Source organism: Felis catus, chromosome B2 (assembly GCF_018350175.1).
Source record: "Felis catus isolate Fca126 chromosome B2, F.catus_Fca126_mat1.0, whole genome shotgun sequence".
NCBI classification, from domain to species: Eukaryota; Metazoa; Chordata; class Mammalia; order Carnivora; family Felidae; genus Felis; species Felis catus.
In genome coordinates, this window is record NC_058372.1 from 118437117 (window position 1) to 118456602 (window position 19486).

Here is a 19486-nt window from a genome sequence, read left to right on the forward strand (position 1 = left end):
CAGAGTTATTTTTGTGTGCTAAACAGACTATCTTATTTTGGACTATCTTTGATCAGATGCACCTTTTCTTAAGTTTGTTTGGGGTGAGGAGGAGCAGAGACAAGGAGAAGGGTGGAGAGAGAGAATCCCAAGCAGGTTCCCGCTGTCAGCCTGTCAGCACAGCCAATGCAGGACTTGATGTCAAGAACCTTGAGATCATGACCTGACCCGAAATCAAGAGTCGGACCCTTAACTGACTGAGCCACCCAGATGGCCCCAGATACACTTTTAAGACAGTTTTCAGTTACTGTCTAGCAGATTTCCAGGATTTCACTCTGTTTCCAAATGAGTGTGTTCTTAGCAAATGCTTGAAATCTCAATATTGGCCAGGGCTTGTATAGTTAAAAAGGAAGAATGGTCAAGAAAGAATTATATATTTTTTGTAACCAAATACAAATTAATTTTTATAACATGCTTGCTGATGTTCCATCCATTGAATAAAAATTGACCATCTATTCCTATACCTTCATGTGTTTCCCCTGATATTAATTTCTTCATTTGATGTGTAAGCTATAAACAATGAAATACATACATTTTGCATGTACAGATCCATGAATCTTGACAAATGTTTACACTGGTCCAACTGCCAATTCAGTGAAGAAATGGAGTATATTTATCACACCAGGAAGTTCCTGGTGTTCCTTTGCAGCCAAACCCCCAAACACTGTTTTAACTTATGTAACCATGAATTAATTTGCATGTTCTTGAAGTTTATATAACTGGAATCACACAGTATGTATTCTTTTGTGCCTAGCTTCTTTCACATAACTGTATATTTGGAGGACCATCCATGTATGTCAATCTGTAGTATACTACAGATTATTTATCAATTCACCTGTTAGGAGGCATTTAGATTATTCTCAGTTTTTGAATAATTTGATTAAAGTTGCTATAAACATTCTTGAGCAAGTCTTCAAGCAGACGTATGTTATCTTTTCTCTTAGGTAAATGCCTAGGAACACAATTTTGGGGTCATATGGGAAGTATATGTTTAATTTTATAATAAATTGCCAAACAGTTCCCCAAAATGGTTTTTACCATTTTTATATTCTAATACTACAAATGTGTGAGGGTTCCAACTGTTATGCCAGTATCATATTGTCTCAATTGCTGTAGCTTATTAGCAAGTCTCAAAATAGGGTAGCCTAAGTTCTCCAGTTTTATTATTTTTTTCAAGCTTATTTTGGTTATTCTAGGTCCTTTGCTCATTTCTTTTTTAATTTTTTTGTTGAGAGACAGAGGGGGGAAGAGAAAGGGGGGGGGAGAGAGAGAGAGAGAGAGAGAGAGAGAGAGAGAGAGAGAGTATCTTAAGCAGGCTTCATGCTCAGCGAGGAGCCAGAGGAGGGCCTGGAATCCAGGATCCTTGGATCATGACCTGAACCTAAATCAAGAGTTGGATGCTCAATGGACTGAGCCACCCAGGAACCCCAAATATATTATTCATTTCTCATTCTGAATTAAAAAAAATTTTTTTAATTATTTATTTTTGAGAGAGAGAGAGAGAGTACATGCATGTGAGTGGGGGAAAGGCAGAAGGAGGGAGAGAGAAAATCTCAATATAGGCTCTGTGCCCAGCACTCCCAAAGCGGGGCTCTATCTCTGGACCCTGGGATCATGGTCTGAGTGGAAACCAAGAGTTGGTTGTTTTACCAACTGAGCCACTCAGGCGCCCCTATGTCTTTGCATTTCCATATAAATTTTAGAATCAGCTTCTCAATTTGACCAAAAAAAAAACAACCTAGAATTTTTATTGGGATTAAATTGAATCTATAGAATAATTTTGGGATAATTGATACCTAAATAATATTGAGTCTTTTAGTTCACAAACACAGTGGATCTCTCCATTTATTTAGGTCTTTTACTTTTTCAGCAGTATTTAATGATACCAGTCCTCAGTGACAGAGTGGTTTTGTTAATTCTGTATGCCATAACCAAGAGTCAGTCCATTCAATTAAAATATTCCTCTAAATCCTTAGCTTGAAATTTCTATAAAATGGCATATAATTTCCTTAGCAGAAAATGTCAAATCACTAAACGTTCACTAGAAGGGGGGAAAAAAAGCATACAAGGAAAGGACTGGCTGGAGGTATGCTTGAATGAGTAATGCACCAACTGTCTTAGTTTTCCTCAAAGATGACCAAGCCTTCAGCAGGAAGGAAATTACTGGGATCAGTTCAAAACAGACTGAGTGAAAGTGCAAATGCAAAACTGCACCTAGGGAAATGTGCTAATGGTCAAACCAGTGCAACTAGATTGGTTCAAGGTGGAGGGTTGGTGCTGGGAACAGTCACTAAGTCAGGAAACAAATAAAGGCAGAAATGAAAATAGAGGTGACCAGCAAGACTGGAACAAACTGAGAACAGCCAGGACATCTCTGAAAAAAAAGCTGGTACATTCAGATCATTGTTAGTGCTGGACTCAAGATAAACAGTTTGATCAGCCCCGAGAGTGAGGCCAGGGTAGACACCTTTCAGAATTGGAGGGCCCTGAAAGCCACAGTGTGGAGTCTGAGTCAGCAGCTGATGAGATGACTGCTTTGGGTTTATAAATTATAAGAAAGACACAAAAAATAATAATAAGCATATGGTTTAGAAGAAATACTGGGCTAGATTTGAGGGTCTGGAGGTACACCTACCTCCCTAAGGAATGGAGATAGCAAATGTAATGGGGAGTGGGAAACCCTACATGTTGAGGGTAGAGATGAAGTCGTTTAGGACCTTGGGAGGAAGGAAGTAGAGAGGAGGAATACTCCATAAGTCTGTGAGCAACATAAAGGCATCATCTGTATAGTCATGTTTTCTATTCCAAATTGTAGTATAATGTCATAAAATGAATGAATGAATAAATTATGAATGAAAGACTATTGATGTTGTAAAGGAAGGTGTGGAGAGTAGGCTGAGTTCCAGGTTCCAATCAGATAAATAATCTCACGGAGTCATCAATGAAATGAAAATCCCATTAGCTTACCCATAAAAATCCCATTGGTGAGGAATCAGCATTTGGTGGTTTTTGAGGCGGGCAACTTTGATCTACTTCTGGGGAATGAACCATTGCACATGGATGACAGGAGCAGGGTAGAGGATGCTAGACCAGGAATGCTGGAAGCCTGTTCTTTCTAGATTCTGGAGCGAGAAGTAAAGTTAATTAACCTGAGAACAGTCTCCCCAATGCAAAGGCTAGGGATGGGGTTTTCACATGGAATGGAGATGACACGAAGACTGGAAGAGTCTGTTAAGCTCCCGTGTCAATCTTTCTGAGTGACCTGAGTCTACATATATAGTTGTAGTTACACACACACTCACTCAAGACAAATGGACTCTGGCGTTAGATAGTCTAGGTTCACATCCTGACACATCCCACTTAACTAAACAAGTAGCAAACCCCTTAATTTCTTGAAGCTTCAATTTTACTATCTGCAAAACACCTAAGTCCTGTGGGTAAGAAAAGTGAATGTGTTCAAAGGATTCAGTCTAGCATCAGGCATACGGTAAGCTATCAAGCATCGATAGCTCTTGGGAATTTATGCGCTTTTTAGAACTCCTTCACTCCAAGATGGCTGGGACCATTAGCAGTGTTCAAGTTGTGTAGGAAAACTATAATATAAATTTAAAAGATGGGAGAGGTGCTTGGGTAACTCAGTCGGTTAAGTGTCCGGCTCTTGGTTTTCGATCGGGTCACGATCTCACAGTTTTGTGGGTTGGAGCCTGTATCTGGCTCTGCACTGTCAGTGCAGAATCCCTGCTAGGGATTCTCTGTCTCCCTCTCTCTGTGACCCTCCACCATTCATACTGTCTCTGTCTCTCTCAAAATAAATAAATAAACTTAAAAAAGAAAGGTGGGAGCAAATCCTTATCTTATGGATAAGACCTTTGGTGGAGACATTGAATCTTTGCTTAATGCGTGGATAGTTAAAGAGGAAATTATCCTGTTGTTATAAGACTGGAAGGATATCACTGGAGAGCTGTTCTGGGAAATCTTATAAAGGAACATCATCTAACCATCTCAGTGTAGGTTTTTGTGATGTAATGCAGGAGTGGGGACAGAAGACATTGTGCAGTAATGAGGATTATATGATCCTCAATAGGAAAAGAATTTAACTTTGACCAAAAAGAGATCTGGCCTTTGCCCTTGAATTCTGAAGGATAAGGTTTAATCCCTTTGAATGTCATGCCTGATAGAAGTGTTTTGGTTTTCCTGGGGCCCTTGGGTTACCCCAAACAGTCTGACAGTGTGATTTGGAGTGAGGAAGGTTGGCTCATGAGGTCAACCTCTGGAGGCACTGGAGGTTGAGTTTGGCTACATGGGTGTCAGCCATACCTGCATGATGGATCCCCAATAATCTCTGGACACTGGGCTCAAGCAAACTTTACTGGTCAGTAATGTTTCATGTATGTTGTCATGTATTGATGCCAGGAAAGTAATGCTGTCCACAACTTCATGGGAGGAGAACAACTGGAACTTCCCTGGACCCTGTGCTATGTGCCTTTTTCCCTTGGCTGATCTCCATCTGTATCTTTTAGTTATAATAAACCATACCCATGGGTATAACATGAGTCTTTCTAGAAAATTATCAAACCTAAGTGTTGTCTTAGGGACTCCCAAACTTGGAATGGGTGTCAAAAGTGAGGATAATCTTGATGACTGCTCTTTTTAACTACACACACCACAATTCCACTTCTCTTGGGAAGGAAAGAAGGGAGGAGAGAAGGGAGAAAGCCTGGGAGGGGAGGAAGGAAGAAGGGAAGGAGGGAGGAAGAGAAGAAGGGAGGAAGGGAAGAAAGAAAACGTCAACCACTACCTATCTGTATAGACATGTGTTCGCATGTATCAGGAGAAAGTATGGAAGTATTTTTGCCTCTGATGGGCAAAATAATTGCCCCCCACGGATTTCCATGTCCCAATCCCCAGAGCCTGAAAAGATGTTAGATTTCATGGCACAGGGGAATTAAAGTTGCATATGGAATTAAGATTGCTAATCACCTGACCATAAACAAGGGGGATTACCCTGGATTATCTGAATAGATCCAATGTAATCAAAAGGATCCTTAAAAGTAGAATAGGGAGTTGGAGAATCAGAAGATGTGACTAAGAAAGAATAGTCAAAGCGATATGAGATTTCTGGCTTAGAATATGCAGAAAGGAAACCATTAGCCAAGGACTGTGAGTGGCTTCCAGAAGCTAGAAAAGTTAATGAACCCGATTCTCCCCTGAGAGCCTCCAGAAGGGAACCCAGCTCTGTTGACACTTTGGTTTTAGCCCAGTGAGACCTGTATCACACTTGTAACAAACAGAACTTTAAAATAAATTTGTGTTCGGGGCGCCTGGGTGGCGCAGTCGGTTAAGCGTCCGACTTCAGCCAGGTCACGATCTCGCGGTCCGTGAGTTCGAGCCCCGCGTCAGGCTCTGGGCTGATGGCTCAGAGCCTGGAGCCTGTTACCGATTCGGTGTCTCCCTCTCTCTCTGCCCCTCCCCCGTTCATGCTCTGTCTCTCTCTGTCCCAAAAATAAATAAACGTTGAAAAAAAAATTTATAAAAAAAATAAATAAATAAAATAAAATAAATTTGTGTTGTACTAAGCCACTAAGTTTGTGGCAATTTGCTACAGCAGCCACAGAAAACTAATCTAAATGCCTAACTGTCAATATTGGCTACCTAAAGAGATAGAAGAGATTGACTATTTATTTTAAAGTGATACTTAGAAAAATAGAGTAGAGACTTCTTTCCTAGAAGGTAGTCTCTTCACTTTCGATGCTGAAGATTTCAACATGTATGTTCCCTAAAGAATTCAACCTTATTAGGTCCAAAACCTAACTTGTCATCTTTCTAGAACACTAGACACTTCTGGTGCCCCTCTCTGCCAAGGGCATCCCTCTTCTACTAGTTTAGAATTGGTCTCTAAGTTCAGAGGTGTTGCTGTCATATTTCTCAAACCCAACACCTCCCTGTTTCCATTGGTTTCATTGAGCTTGTCACTTCGCTCTAGGAATGCGACAGCCATACCTACGAGGTGCCTCTATTTTCATCTCTCCCCATTCCAGTCTACTCTATTCTCCAGATCCAGGTAAATATTCTGAAAGCACATCTTCCATCATGTAACTCTTTGACTTTAGATCCTTCTTTGGCTTTTCCTTTCCTACAGACTCACAGTTCAAATTTCTCCAATCCCAGCGACTTCTTTTTTCTTTCTTTTGAAAGAATGGATTTTTAACTCCAAATGTATCATTTTCTAAATCATACCACACAGATTTCACAGCCTAAAGGATTTTGATTTTTATCATTTATTTTTGCCATGTAAAAACGTCATTTTTCCTGGATCATTTTATTTCTATAGAGATGATTTGATTCAAACAGTACTTTGACTCATGCTAGTAGTGTTCACTGTGTTGTCCAGGATTAAAAACTTTAATTTTCTGGTTAAACACAGGGAAATCAATTTATAATACTATTAATATAATTCTTAACTCCTTTTTGCTGTTATTATTTTTCAAAATACTATCTGTAAATATTTAAAAAAATGAACAATTCTCCAAAGCTTATGTTAAAAAAATAAGTTTTCAACCAAACTCCTCCTCATCTTTAACTTCCCTTTCTCAGAAGTCAGTCACTTGCAATTCTTTTTCTAAATATCATGCTTCATTGCAACTATTTCTTGCTGTTTCAGTTTAGATATTATATTTCAACTTGTTACCGTGAAAGACAAACATTTAGTGTTCTTGGACACGACTCACATTTCCTCCTTCTCCAACCTACTCATATATCAGAATTTGTTGTGTAGATAATTGCAGACCATTCATACTGTTCTGACCCTGTAGCTATTATTTACAACTTAGCAACACAGTGCATTGTGATTGCATTTTCCTTTTCTGTACAATTTTTTGTTTTCTATTGGGAGTTAATAATTGTCTTGTGGGTTTTTTTGTTTGGTTTGGTTTGGTTTGGTTTGGTTTTCTTCTTTGCTTAGTTTTGGATTTGACTATTGCTAATTCATCCAGAAACCTCTGCCTGAGATGTAAATCTCCTCTCAGGAACTAGACACGTAAGGTATTTATAAACTTCATCTTCCTGTTAGGGACATCCTCCTGGGTCCTCTGCCTGTCTGGATTGGCTGTTGTCATACCTGCCACACGACTACTGTGTATGTGTGTGTGTTGGGGAAGGGGACAGATAGCATCCTGGTGATTCTCTTTCGCCTTCTCCTACATAACATCTTCCGTGTGCTCAGCTTCATGACTTCCTCTTCCTCAATATACTCTCTCGTTTGGAAGATGGAGGAGAGCAGATCCTCCATTAGCTTCCTCAAAAAACTATTCCTTTTCCCTGAAACTTTTATTTTGAAAAATTTAAAACATGGAGAAAATTTGAAGAATTTTTCAATCAACACATATTTTAAACATTTTACCACATTTACTATTTATCTGTCTCTTCCTCTCTCTCACTTTTCTCTGCCCCTCTCCCTCTCTCCACCAATCTAATTATCTCTCTGTGAACTATTTGAGAATTATTTACAGACTCATAACTTCAACCTGAAATATTTCACCACATGCCTTCTGAAAGTCATGCATGTAGGACCCAAATTTTCTAGCCACAATACACTCATCACACTCAGGAAATTATACATCAATATAATACTATTACCTGGAATGCATCCACACTCACATTTCCTCCATTATCTCCATACTGTCCTTCAATGATTTTTTTTTTTTCCATTTTATTCTTCCAGGATCCAATCAGGGATCTCATCTGGCATTTAGTTGTTAGATTTCTGTAGCCTCCTTTCAAATTACAATTCTGTAACCCCTCCCTGTCCCCACCTCATAAAATTGACGTTTTTGAGTATTCCAGGTAAATAGTTTTGCAGAATGTCCTTCAATTTGGTTTTGTCTCATTTCTCATGCCATGTTGGTCCTGTTATCTCCTTTAAAGTGTTTTCTACAAGGTTTAGCTCTTTGCCTGATGTAAGCTATAAAGAAAGCAAATACACACATATCCATATGCATACACATATTCACAAATTCAAGTTTGTGCATAATTTCAAGTGGCTCACTGACCTTCCCTTGAAGCCTACACATGCAGGTGCACAAAACCTGGGCAAAGACTGTTCTCTAAACATAAATGGCATGGGTGATGGGACTTATGATCCTGCTACTCAGCAATGGTGGTTGAGTTACTTTCTAAGTCAGATAATGTTTATTAGAAATGTTACCTCTTAAGTTATGGCATTATTTGTTTCCCTAAAATTCATATGTTGAAGTCCTAGTACTGTAGAATAGGACTGTATTTGGAAACAGAGTCTTTAAAAAGGTAATTGAGGGGCGCCTGGGTGGCGCAGTCGGTTAAGCGTCCGACTTCAGCCAGGTCACGATCTCGCGGTCCGTGAGTTCGAGCCCCGCGTCAGGCTCTGGGCTGATGGCTCAGAGCCTGGAGCCTGTTTCCGATTCTGTGTCTCCCTCTCTCTCTGCCCCTCCCCCGTTCATGCTCTGTCTCTCTCTGTCCCAAAAATAAATAAACGTTGAAAAAAAAATTTTTAAAAGGTAATTGAGTTAAAATGAGGTCAATAGGGTAGGCCCTAACCGATATGGCTAGTGTCCTTTGAAGGAGAGAAGATTGCAGACAGAGACATCAGACAGGTGCATGCACAGAGAGCCAGCCATGCAAAGTCATAGAGAGAAGGTGGTCATCTGTAAGCCAAGGAGAGGGGCCTTAGGAGAAGCCACCTCTACATCAACTTGATCTTGGACTTCCAGCTTCCAGACTTGTGAGAAAATAAATTTCTGTAGTTTAAGCCACCCAATCTGGGGTATTTTGTCATGGCAGTCCTAGCAAACTAATGTTGATACCTTTCTGAATTCTCTGAGAAAATTTAAAAAAAATTTTTTTTAACATTTTTATTTATTTTTGAGAGACAGAGAGAGACAGAGTGTGAGCAAAGGAGGGTCAGAGAGAGAGAGAGAGGGAGACACAGAATCTGAAGCAGACTCCAGGCTCTGAGCTGTCAGCACAGAGTCCGACACGGGGCTCACACCCACGAACCGTGAGATCATGACCTGAGCTAAAGTCTGATGCTTAATCAACTGAGTCACGCAGGCACCCTGTCTCTGAGAAAATTTCAATTATTTCCTCCTCCATTCCCGTAGCACTTCATTAATGCAACTAAGATAGCACATATCACACTGTATTATGGTTAAAATAGTCTCTTCTACCAGACAGAAGATCTTTAGAGTACATGCTAAACATTCTTGCATCACCTGGCATAAAATCTAGGGCTTGATGGTGCTCAGTTGTTATTTCTTACTCTGAATTAATCAAAGCATCCAAAGGGCTTTTATGTCATGGGCAAGTCTTACCTCTGAAGTGATAGCTATTTCTGAAATGCTATAGATGTAGGAAAAGATGTGGATCGCACACAAAGTTATATCTAATAAAGTTATCATAATTTATTATAATTTGGTTTATTAGACATTTATGAGAGTGGGCTTAGACCTCCCAGGTTGTTTCTGAAACCATTAATGATTTACTTAACAAGTGTCTATTGAATGTCTTCTAGGTGCTGGCCATTGTGACAGATAATGGACCAAATGGCAAGCCAAAACTGAACTTGTTCCTGCCTGCATGGAGCTGACATGCCAGAGAGATTCCAGAGTTTTGGGAAATAATTCAATTCCTTCCAGGCTTCAGAGAAGTAGAACAAACCCACAGCCTATACGTTCATAGACCTTGGATAGCCTTGGAGAACTCAGGTAGTATGATAGCCCTCTAGTTTTAGGATGTCTTTCTGGAGATGTCTCTAGAACTTCAGTCACAAATGAGGTCCACTCGAGAACATTGAAAACACGAAGAGCCTACTAAAGCTTGGAAAATTTTTGGAAGTAAAATTATTTCTGAGTTTTGAAGTGAATAGGAAAGAGTCTTAGAATTCTGACATTACTGGGCCATATATCTGCACTTGAGACAAAGTAAGAGAAATAGTGTTCCAGGACCTAGAGACGACCTTAGAAATGTTGATTATTCAGTAGAAAATAATTGCAATGCTTTAGGAGGCATCAGACCAGCTTCCTGACTTCTGAATCACAAGAGGTGGTAATTGGTGGTTCAAATGACAGGCTGGTGCATGTTTCTCTGGGTAAGTACGTTAGTGGCTGGGTAAGTAAGTGGCAGTCTTTGAAACTTGGGAGAATTTAGGGGTAGATTAGGGATTAGCAATACTGTAAAGGTCCAGTTAGTAAATATTTTAAACATTGTGAGCCAAAAAGCAAAACTAAAGATATTATGTAGTTATGTATATAAAATCAGAGATGTGTGCATATTTATATACTAAGTTAAATAAATTTTTGGAATTTTTTATTGATAAAATTCAAAACACAATAATTATAGAGAAAATGTTTTATTTACCCGAGGTTCAAAATTACTGTTCCCTATCTCTAAGTTGATTATAAATGTTCAACTGTGTTTATTGGCAATGAGATATTATGTGTTTTATGTTGGAAAATGTCATTTCACACACATAGTACTGCAAAATATTGATCTCAAGCTATGGGAATTGATTTTACTTTATTATAGTCATTGTTTGGATGTCTAGTAACCCAGACACTTTATTTATTTACTTATATTTCAGTTTTGAGAACTTGGGTCCTGAGGCCCACACTGAGCTTTTGACCTTCAGGTAAAAGGTTGCCTTCCAGCCCTGGTTCAGCATTGCTAACACCAGTCCCACCTGGACTGCCAGTCCTGGAATTAGCTCCAATACGGGATCTTCACTGGCCAAAGACTAGCATCTGCCTTTCCTATACTAAGGAACTGCCTATCAGGGTAGCTTTTTGCTTGCTAGGCATGCTCGTCAACCTCTCTGTAGGTTTTTTTTGCCTTTTCCTTAAAAGAGGCCCTCCTTGAAGTTGGCCACCTGCCCCTCTGTTATTGTGTTATTTGAAGTCTTTCAACCTTAACGGACTGCTTCCTACTGCTGGGCCTGAGCCCAGTATCTGCCTCAACTTCACCACCTCCCTCAGTGTATCCAGTTTCTCTGGGCCTTCCCAGTCTGGCTTGTCCAACTACCACCAAAGCTCTAGTGCTGGAACCAGGAAGGACAGGTTTATGAGCCTTAAGGAAGTTGATGTTGGCATGCCCCCCGGGGCTTTCCCAAGACAGCAGCATACTTGCTGTTTTTTTCTTTGATTTTAGAAAAGTTCTCAGTATTCTGTGGGCACAAGGACCTTGTAGAGTGTGAGAAATATTTATGATTGGTAGGAGATGTAATGATCGCTGCCTTTGAGAGCATAAGTGTTCTAGGCCATTAAGTATTACAGTCTGCACAGGGAAGCTTTCAGAGAACCCAGAAGGTGCAGATTGTTCTAGTTTTTACAAGGGTAAAGAATACAGTGGCTTACAAGGTTCAAGTAACTTAGAGAGTAATAGGATCAGATCCAGGTGACTGTACAGTGTATTCCAAAGTCTAAGTTGCATGGAAGGTGTGGATTTGTCCAGAGTCCAATGCTCAGGTGAACTGTTAGGAATAAGTTTTTCTTTTTAATGTTTATTTATTTTTGAGAGAGAGAGAGACAGAGACAGAGCATGAGTGGGGGCGGGGAGAGAGAGAGGGAGGCGCAGAGTCCGAAGCAAGCTCCAGGCACTGAGCTATCAGCACAGAGCCTGACATGGGGCTCAAATTCATGAACAGTGAGATGATGACCTGAGCCATAGTTGGATGCTTAACCAACTGAGCCACCCAGGTGCCCCTGTTGGGAATAAGTTTTAAGACTTGAGACACTCAAAAAAGGTTGGGGTTAGGGTTCATTTCGGGGAATTGCTAATAGCAGAAAATATGACTAGAGACTGGACAATCTAACGTCTCTACTACTCCTGCGTGTAAGTGTCTCAGGTAAATTCCCTGAGGTTTACTCACCTCAGGATCTGAAGGACTAAGATATTTTTCCATTAATTTAGTAATTTTGAGATAATTTGAGATCACCTTAAAATGTAGAATTTGGTGTTAAGAGTCAACCAGTAAGTGAGACAGGCAAGACTTTATCAGAGGCCGCTTGACTTTCTTATCTGGTGTTTTTGTGTTCTCAGGGTTGAAAAAAGATAGAGGATGAGGGTAGAAGCAGAGAGGAAGGAAGTTTGGGCAGTGGGGAGAGGTAATGAATATAGTAACAAAAAGACAGAGCCAGAGTCGGTGGTATTCTGGTGAACAAAGTTGGTATAGAATCAAGTGACATCATGGAGAGTACCAGCAAGGAGCATTTGAGTGCAACTGGGGTATCAGAACCAGGTAAGACTTCTGGAGTCAAGGTATACAAATTATTATAGAAAATACCAAGACTAAGAGTTAGAAATCAAGAAGACAAAAACCAAGATAATAGATCCTGGAGGGCCAAATAAGGAAGGGAGTTTAAAATAAGGTAAATTCTTAAAAAGAAGGAAAAATGTGAGATGTTCAAAGGATGTATCAGTCAAGATTCTCCAGAGAAACAGAACAAGGTGGAGGTGGGAGGGAGGGGGAGAGGGAGAGGGAGAGGGAGAAGGAGATGGACAGAGAAAGACACACACACACACACACACACAGAGAGAGAGAGAGAGAGAGAGAGAGAAGAGAGAGAAGAGAGAGAGAGAAAGGAATTGGCTCACTTGATTGTGGGGGCTAGCAAGTCTGAAACTTACAGGGCAGGGCGGGCTGACAGGCTGGAAACTTGGGCTGATGGTGTAATCTTGAGGCAAAATTTCTTGTTCTTTTAGTCTGAAACTGGATGGAAAGCCACCAACATTATTAAGGGTAATCTTCTTTCATTAAAAGACAAATGATTGTAGATATTACCACCTTTACAAAAAAAAACCATCATGGCAATATCCTCGATTAGCTTTTGGTTAAATAACTGGGTACCGTAGCTTAGCCAAACTGATGTGCAAAACTACCATCACAGAGAGGAAGGTAAAAGTAAGAGCACTGTTAATGAGAGTCAAGGCAGACTAGATAGATTGTCTTAAGTGCAAATAGAAAAATTTAAGCTATATGTCAGAAAACTAGATAAAAGCCATAATTCCTAGGAATCTCCTAATTTTGATACAAATTGTGGTGTAGACTGGATTTTTCTTTCTTACAATCTGTTTGCTACAACAGCAATGATGACAACAGTACCCCCTGAAGTGGCAGTTTCCACACCAGGCAGAATCTGACTTCTGAGATAGCACTAACCAAGGTGATCTTGGGCAAGTAGTCAAGCTCTAGAGGTCCTCTAGTCTTATCTTAAACCTAAAGTTTAAGTAGAATCCGTAGTAAATATTTGCAAAAGAGAATTCAAAAGTGCATGTGCTGCTCAAAACAAAGTGTTTACACTGAACTTGGTTACATATAAAATGGCTTGGAGGGATATTTTAGCCCCAAATCCAGAAGATTCTAATTCAGTTGAAGTGGACTGGGCTTCAGGATTTAAAAAATAAAAACGAAAATTAAAAAAAAAAAACTACTTGGGGTATTTCTAAGTCTATCGTGTGCAGAGAACCTTTTGCCAAAGGCATCCAAACATGTTTTTGTTTACCTCTTTGCTGTCCATGTAAAGAAGGCTTTGGACTTTGATTTAGGTTTAGGTTATCTCTATGGCATCTTCTTCTAAAACTCATTTCTTCTGTGTCAGCAACTCATGCGGGTACTTCCACTGGTTAGGCATGAAGGTAAAGTTGGGGGGGGGGGTATCCTGAGCTGAGAAAGAACAGCACAAACCCTTAAAAGGAAACATGGCTCTTATTCTGCAGTTTTCCTTAAGGGCATGGGCTCCAATAGTAGAAAAAGGGATTTTGACATGACTTTCAGAAATAATATTCATATTTATAAGTCATTGTATATTGGGATAGATTCTTTTCCTATTTCTTTTCACTGGTTTTAAGATTGTAATAATTTAGTGTTTTCCAAAGACTATACTGAGCCTACAGGATTTTTTTTTAATAATCTTTACATTAGAAAAGAGTTCTAAAGCTTTATGCAACCAAGGAGGTTTTCACAGGACTAGTGTTCCGGGGAATCACATTTTGAGAATTACTGCCTTAGGGTCATTTAAGCTGGAAGAGCTTATGCCCACCATTTACCATAACTCTCTGGCTACATTGCTGTTAATTTATTTCTTTCATCATAAACCTGTACTCCCCTTCTCAGCACGAAGTGCATGTATGAGGATGCTCTGGTCTATGTAAAGAAGAAAAGAGCGAGTTTAATTGCTCAGTGAAAGTTAACTTGAATTTGGGGAGTAGAAGACTTGGGTTTCAGTTCTACTTCTGGAATCTAGTAAATATGTGACTTGGGACAAGTAAGTCACAGACCTGACTTTGAATAATCAGACCTTTATTTGACTCAACTACAAAATAGGAATAAAATGTTTATAAGGGATGTTGTTAAGTTTGATATGAGATAATACGTATGAAAACATTTCAAACCGTGAACCCTTTAAAACAGAAGACATAATTCTTTTATAATTACGTACTTTATATAAATTGAACAGAGTTATGGGATTCCTATATGGTTAAAGCACATTTTTAGTATGTTGACTTTCAACTGTGAAATGAAGTGTATTACAAATGTAGAAACTCCCTGGAATTTCTATAACAAAACCATTTGTTTTGGGTTATTTTTGAAGAAAACAAATGATCAAATTGTATTAAAATTTGATTATTATTATTGTTACATATACTTTTATTAATATGTAGTATTTGTCTACAATGTCCTGGAAGAGGACTTTCATCTCATGACACTATTGTCATTACAGCCTTTTTCCTCCCTTTTGATTGTCCAATCATTAACGAGCTGTGACCTTCCAAAACATTGAAGTTACTCACAGCTGTGTAACTCATTCAGTTTCTCTTTGCTGGACTAGAAAAAGGAGGGAGTACTACTGTCTTCTAGTAAAACAGGTTTATACGGCTAATGGAGTCTATGCAGACTCTATCAATGGAAGAACCTGTCAAGAGGAGCACTGTTAGGACGTATAAAATAATTTGTATTGTAAGTACAGCTTTTAATTTCAGTCTTTGTAGCTTTGTGATAAATGTTAAGTGTATGACTCCCCATTTACATTGGTGTTGCTTTTTGAGTGTAAAGTTTTAAGTGATTGCATTCACTTTGGCCCTTGTGACAGCTCCAATGCCACGTTAATATTTTGAATACCATTTTGCCTAAGAAATTTGAATAACAAGTTAATATCTGATCCATCCTAAAAAGTTGGCATCTTGTGGCAAAACACTTTGCAGCATTGATTTTAGCACGATTATAATCCCATCCCAAATCACCATTTTATTGCGTGAATATTTTTAAGACCACAGTGTAAAAAATCAAAGATCACTGTATGTCATATTCTTTGTTGGACTGTTGCTTTTATCTAGTTTTCTTTACTCCTAAAGACAGTCTCTTTTACCTTTTTTCTCTTTGCTTTTTTTTTTTTATATGTTAAGATCTTCCCTGTTCTGAAAAATAAAGCTTTCCTTGATTTGATTACTCTCTCAAATGTTTGGGGAAGGGGAGCTCCATCCACTGCCCCGGTTTTCTCACCACTCACCCATTCATTCCCTGTTCCCTTGCTTGTTTTCACTCTCCTGAAGTCATCTCCTTGAAAATCTTTCCTTCTCCTCTGTCCTCCTGCTGTGTCTCCATAACAACAATATGTGGATATTGTTCTGTTCTCATCTTGAATTATTCTCTCCCCATGCTTCTGTGATGGCATTGATATCCCCATTTTTATGACTTTTCTCTTTATCTGCATTCTTGGCTGACTTTCTTCTTTCTTGCACATAGCATTCCACCAAACCTTGTCTAAATATCTTTCCTTTAGGCAATCTCATCTTTTCATGGTTGTAAAAGTCATATTGTCAACCAAGAATTTCAAGTAGGCCGGTAGGTCTGACTTCTTGCTGAGTTTCTGGCACAAGACTTCAAATGCCTGCTTGCTGGCTCTCATCCAGTTCTCCCCTGCCCATTTTGTAGCTCGCATAAATAGTTTAAGATGCATATGCACCTAAATATCGAGAAGCTAACTCAGAATTACTCATTTAGAGGAAGTGATTATAGGAGATTAAAAATGAAGCTTCTTTGGGACACCTCAGTGGCTCAGTCGGTTGAGTGTCCGACTTCAGCTCAGGTCATGATCTCATGGTTTGTGAGTTGGAGCTCCACATCGGCTCACTGCTGTCAGCCTGTCAGATCCTCTGTCCCCCTCTCTCTGCCCCTTTAAACAAAATTTTTTAAAAAATGAAGCTTCTTCTCAGGGAATTTACAGAATAATGTGAGAGCAAGCCAAAAATACACAGAACAAGTAGAGTCGTGAGGAAACAGACACTAAGATTTAACAGGAAAAAGTTCTAGAGCATCCTAGGGACAGCTAGATGCTGTTTATTTTCCCATCAAGTTTGAATGGTAAAAGGACTAATGATAAGATGTAAACCAAAATATACCAATTTTTAAATCTATGATTTACATAGATTTTGTAAATCTATGAGGTTTACCATAGGACTATATCCCAGTGTTTCCCTGCTTTGTATTCCTAGTCCTGGTCACGTGTGGCTTTTTAGCATCATAATAAGGGACTCAGTGCTAGTGATGCTATTTAGTAACTATTTATGTTCACTTTTTCCCTCTCCATTCTTTCCACTGAATGCTGGAAGGTCACTGAAACTTGGGCTAAGTTTCAGACTTTATGTAAGAATTGTTTTCATAGGGGGTGCCTGGGTGGCTCAGTCCATAGAGCATGTGACTCTCCATCTCGGGGTTGTGAGTTTGAGCCCCACGTTGGGTATAGAGATTACTTAAAATAAAATATTAAAAAAAAAGAATTGTTTACATAGTATTTTCACATATTTTCCCAGTCCCTGAATCCACTGCTGTTCTAAAGTTAGATATGTTAATTTTCCAGTTGATTTTCAGAGTGAAAACAAAATCAGTGGTTTACAGTATTATCGAAGCAAATTTTGTTATTGTGTTTTTTATGAAAGTGATTTTTTAAAAAGCTATAACAAAGGTTATTGGAGTTGTAAAATACATTCCTAAGTAATTCATGTGTCTGTTGTGTTCATATTCTATGGCAATATATATTTTTCAAGCTCTGTCATCCAGCATGCTTATCATTGGACTTACTGGGTGGGGAAAAAGGTGAGTGGGAATAATTCTCTGCAATTACATCACAGTTTAATTCTAGTCATTGCATAAAGTCCACTACACTGAAGAGCCTTGTCAGCAGTAGTGATAATGAGTGACACACACAATCTTTGGTCATAGAGCTTCCACATCGTTGTCTGTGCTAGAGATCAAAGCGATCATTTGCCAGTTAATTATTTGAATGCTGTATTTTCACACGTATTAACTATTCTCATCCCCTCCATAGGACAGAGCTGGGAGGGAAACCCCTGCTCCCTAGGAATGAGGTAGTTAACGATTTCACAACTCAGGAATGCTCTTAGATAAGTCATCTCCAAACAGGTACCTAGTGAAGAATGAGAAGTGGGCAAAGGTAAATGGCCCTCGTAGTTTCATCCATACTTTAACTCAATCTGGGGTTACACTAACCAGGACTCATACATTGGAATTAAAAGATCTGTAGATTCACTGACGGAGGGCGGGATCTTTGTACCTTTGTACATTTTTTAAAAATTGTAAAGGTCACTTTTCCTTATTTTAAATATAGGTTCTCCTTGCTTTGTTGGTGATTGTGTCACTTGGACTGGGCCTGGGGCTTGGACTCAGGCGACAAGAGGAGCAAGGTAACCCCTCAGTGTTTTCTCAACACATTTCCTGATTCCTCCTTTCTCCCCACCTTTACCGTTGAAACTTGTCCCCTCTCTTGAGCCCCCTCTCTCTTGCGTGGAGCAGTCTCATCCAAGGTTTCTTCTTCTCCCACACTGCACTTATCGGGAGCCCACATCTGTGGTTAGCATTATCCAATGTCATTTCTGGACTTCACTCTTTTACCCCCACCCCTTACTCCTTTGAGAGTCATATCATTCCTGTATTTTCCCCTCATTTGTTCTCACCTTCATAGAGTATTTGATAACTGGATCAAAGACTCCTTCTGTCTCAGCATCTACTCTAGTCATTCCTACCTGCTGATAAACTTGGCCTCAAAAGTCTTGGTTACTCCCCTCCCAGGACCTCCTGGGAGAAGGTATCACTTTCTTCTTGAAATCTCACCATTTCTTGGCTAGGCAATGACACATTCTTGAAATGTAGTGCAGACTAAAAGCTTCATGTTTCTTTATTTTTCCTCCTGAGAAGCAAAGAAAAAAATAGGAGAAAGATGCTGCAACATATCAAAATACATCTTTTTTTTGCAATATCTGGTCAATATGAACAATAAATAAATCATTTACAAGCATTGTCTAAGTCTTGTTATGTATTGTTTGGGTACTTTTATTAAGGGGAAGTAGGAGGTCGGACATGAGATCATTTGTTCTCCTTTTTTTTTTTTTTTAATTTTTTTTTTTTAACGTTTATTTATTTTTGAGACAGAGAGAGACAGAGCATGAACGGGGGAGGGGCAGAGAGAGAGGGAGACACAGAATCGGAAACAGGCTCCAGGCTCTGAGCCGTCAGCCCAGAGCCCGATGCGGGGCTCGAACTCACGGACTGTGAGATCGTGACCTGGGCTGAAGTCGGACGCTTAACCGACTGAGCCACCCAGGCGCCCCATTTGTTCTCCTTTTTAATTGGGCCGATTAACTTTTAGTTTGACTCCCTTGGGGAAGGTCTTTTTGCTTCTTCATTAGGGAGACTCTTGGTGAGACTGATAAACAATTTTTCAGTTATGTCTTCACTTAAAAATTAACAAACACTCAGTGCTCCCAGGATAGCATGGGAACATGGCAGAACTGAAAAGGTGGACCTTACCTGGAAAATTACTATCTTTTTTGAGTCACTTGGCTCAAAATTATATGTACTGAATTATAGTACAGAGCTACAGGTTGTGTTTCTGAACTACAGAGCCCTAGGCCTAGATCTAACAAGTGTTGCTGGGCCACTTTAGTAGTAGTATTCTGATGTAAGTGTGCACAGCAGTACATCACTTCTTGGTTCTCTTATCCTTGCATCACGTAAATTAATTGCAAGAGACACATACTAATCTCTGAACAAAATCTCTGATTATTTTGACTGTTTCTCTCACTTCCTTATTTTATTGCACCTACTGGCTGGCTTCCCAGTGTCATTGTTCCTTATTCTTGTCCTTTTATCTCCATCTGTCAACCCTCATGTGGCACCACCCCCTCCAGGACTTTGGTATTTAACTCCTGCCCCTCCTTTGCCAGCACTCTTGAAATATTCACCTCCTCATTCTTTTACCACTGATTCCTAATCCCCAACCCTGGACCATTTTCACCATTCTCCATTCCAGTTAACCTGCTTTTCATAGGCAGTGTGAATTTTAAAAGTAGTTCTTCTAGTTTGAGTTTGTATGTATTCTTACAAATGTGTTCTTTTGGGGCTCCT

General features: G+C 39.5%; 1 protein-coding gene across 4 annotated transcripts in view; it reads left to right on the forward strand.

Moving 5' to 3' along the window:
* ENPP3 (ectonucleotide pyrophosphatase/phosphodiesterase 3) overlaps positions 1-19486 on the forward strand; it is an 89882-nt gene that overhangs the window by 766 nt on the left and 69630 nt on the right. The window contains exons 2-3 of one of the 4 annotated variants that reach the window (XM_019831231.3): positions 9584-9776; positions 17691-17766. Coding sequence is in view for 2 of the 4 variants with exons in the window: in XM_006932012.4 (XP_006932074.2) it covers positions 14945-15022; positions 17691-17766 (154 nt within the window). In the remaining 2 variants the exon portion in view is untranslated. Of the gene's footprint in view, positions 1-9583; positions 9777-9796; positions 10160-11696; positions 12305-14734; positions 15023-17690; positions 17767-19486 lie in introns of those variants that run through there. The other 3 variants (XM_045058048.1, XM_045058049.1, XM_006932012.4) reach the window with 3 other exon arrangements.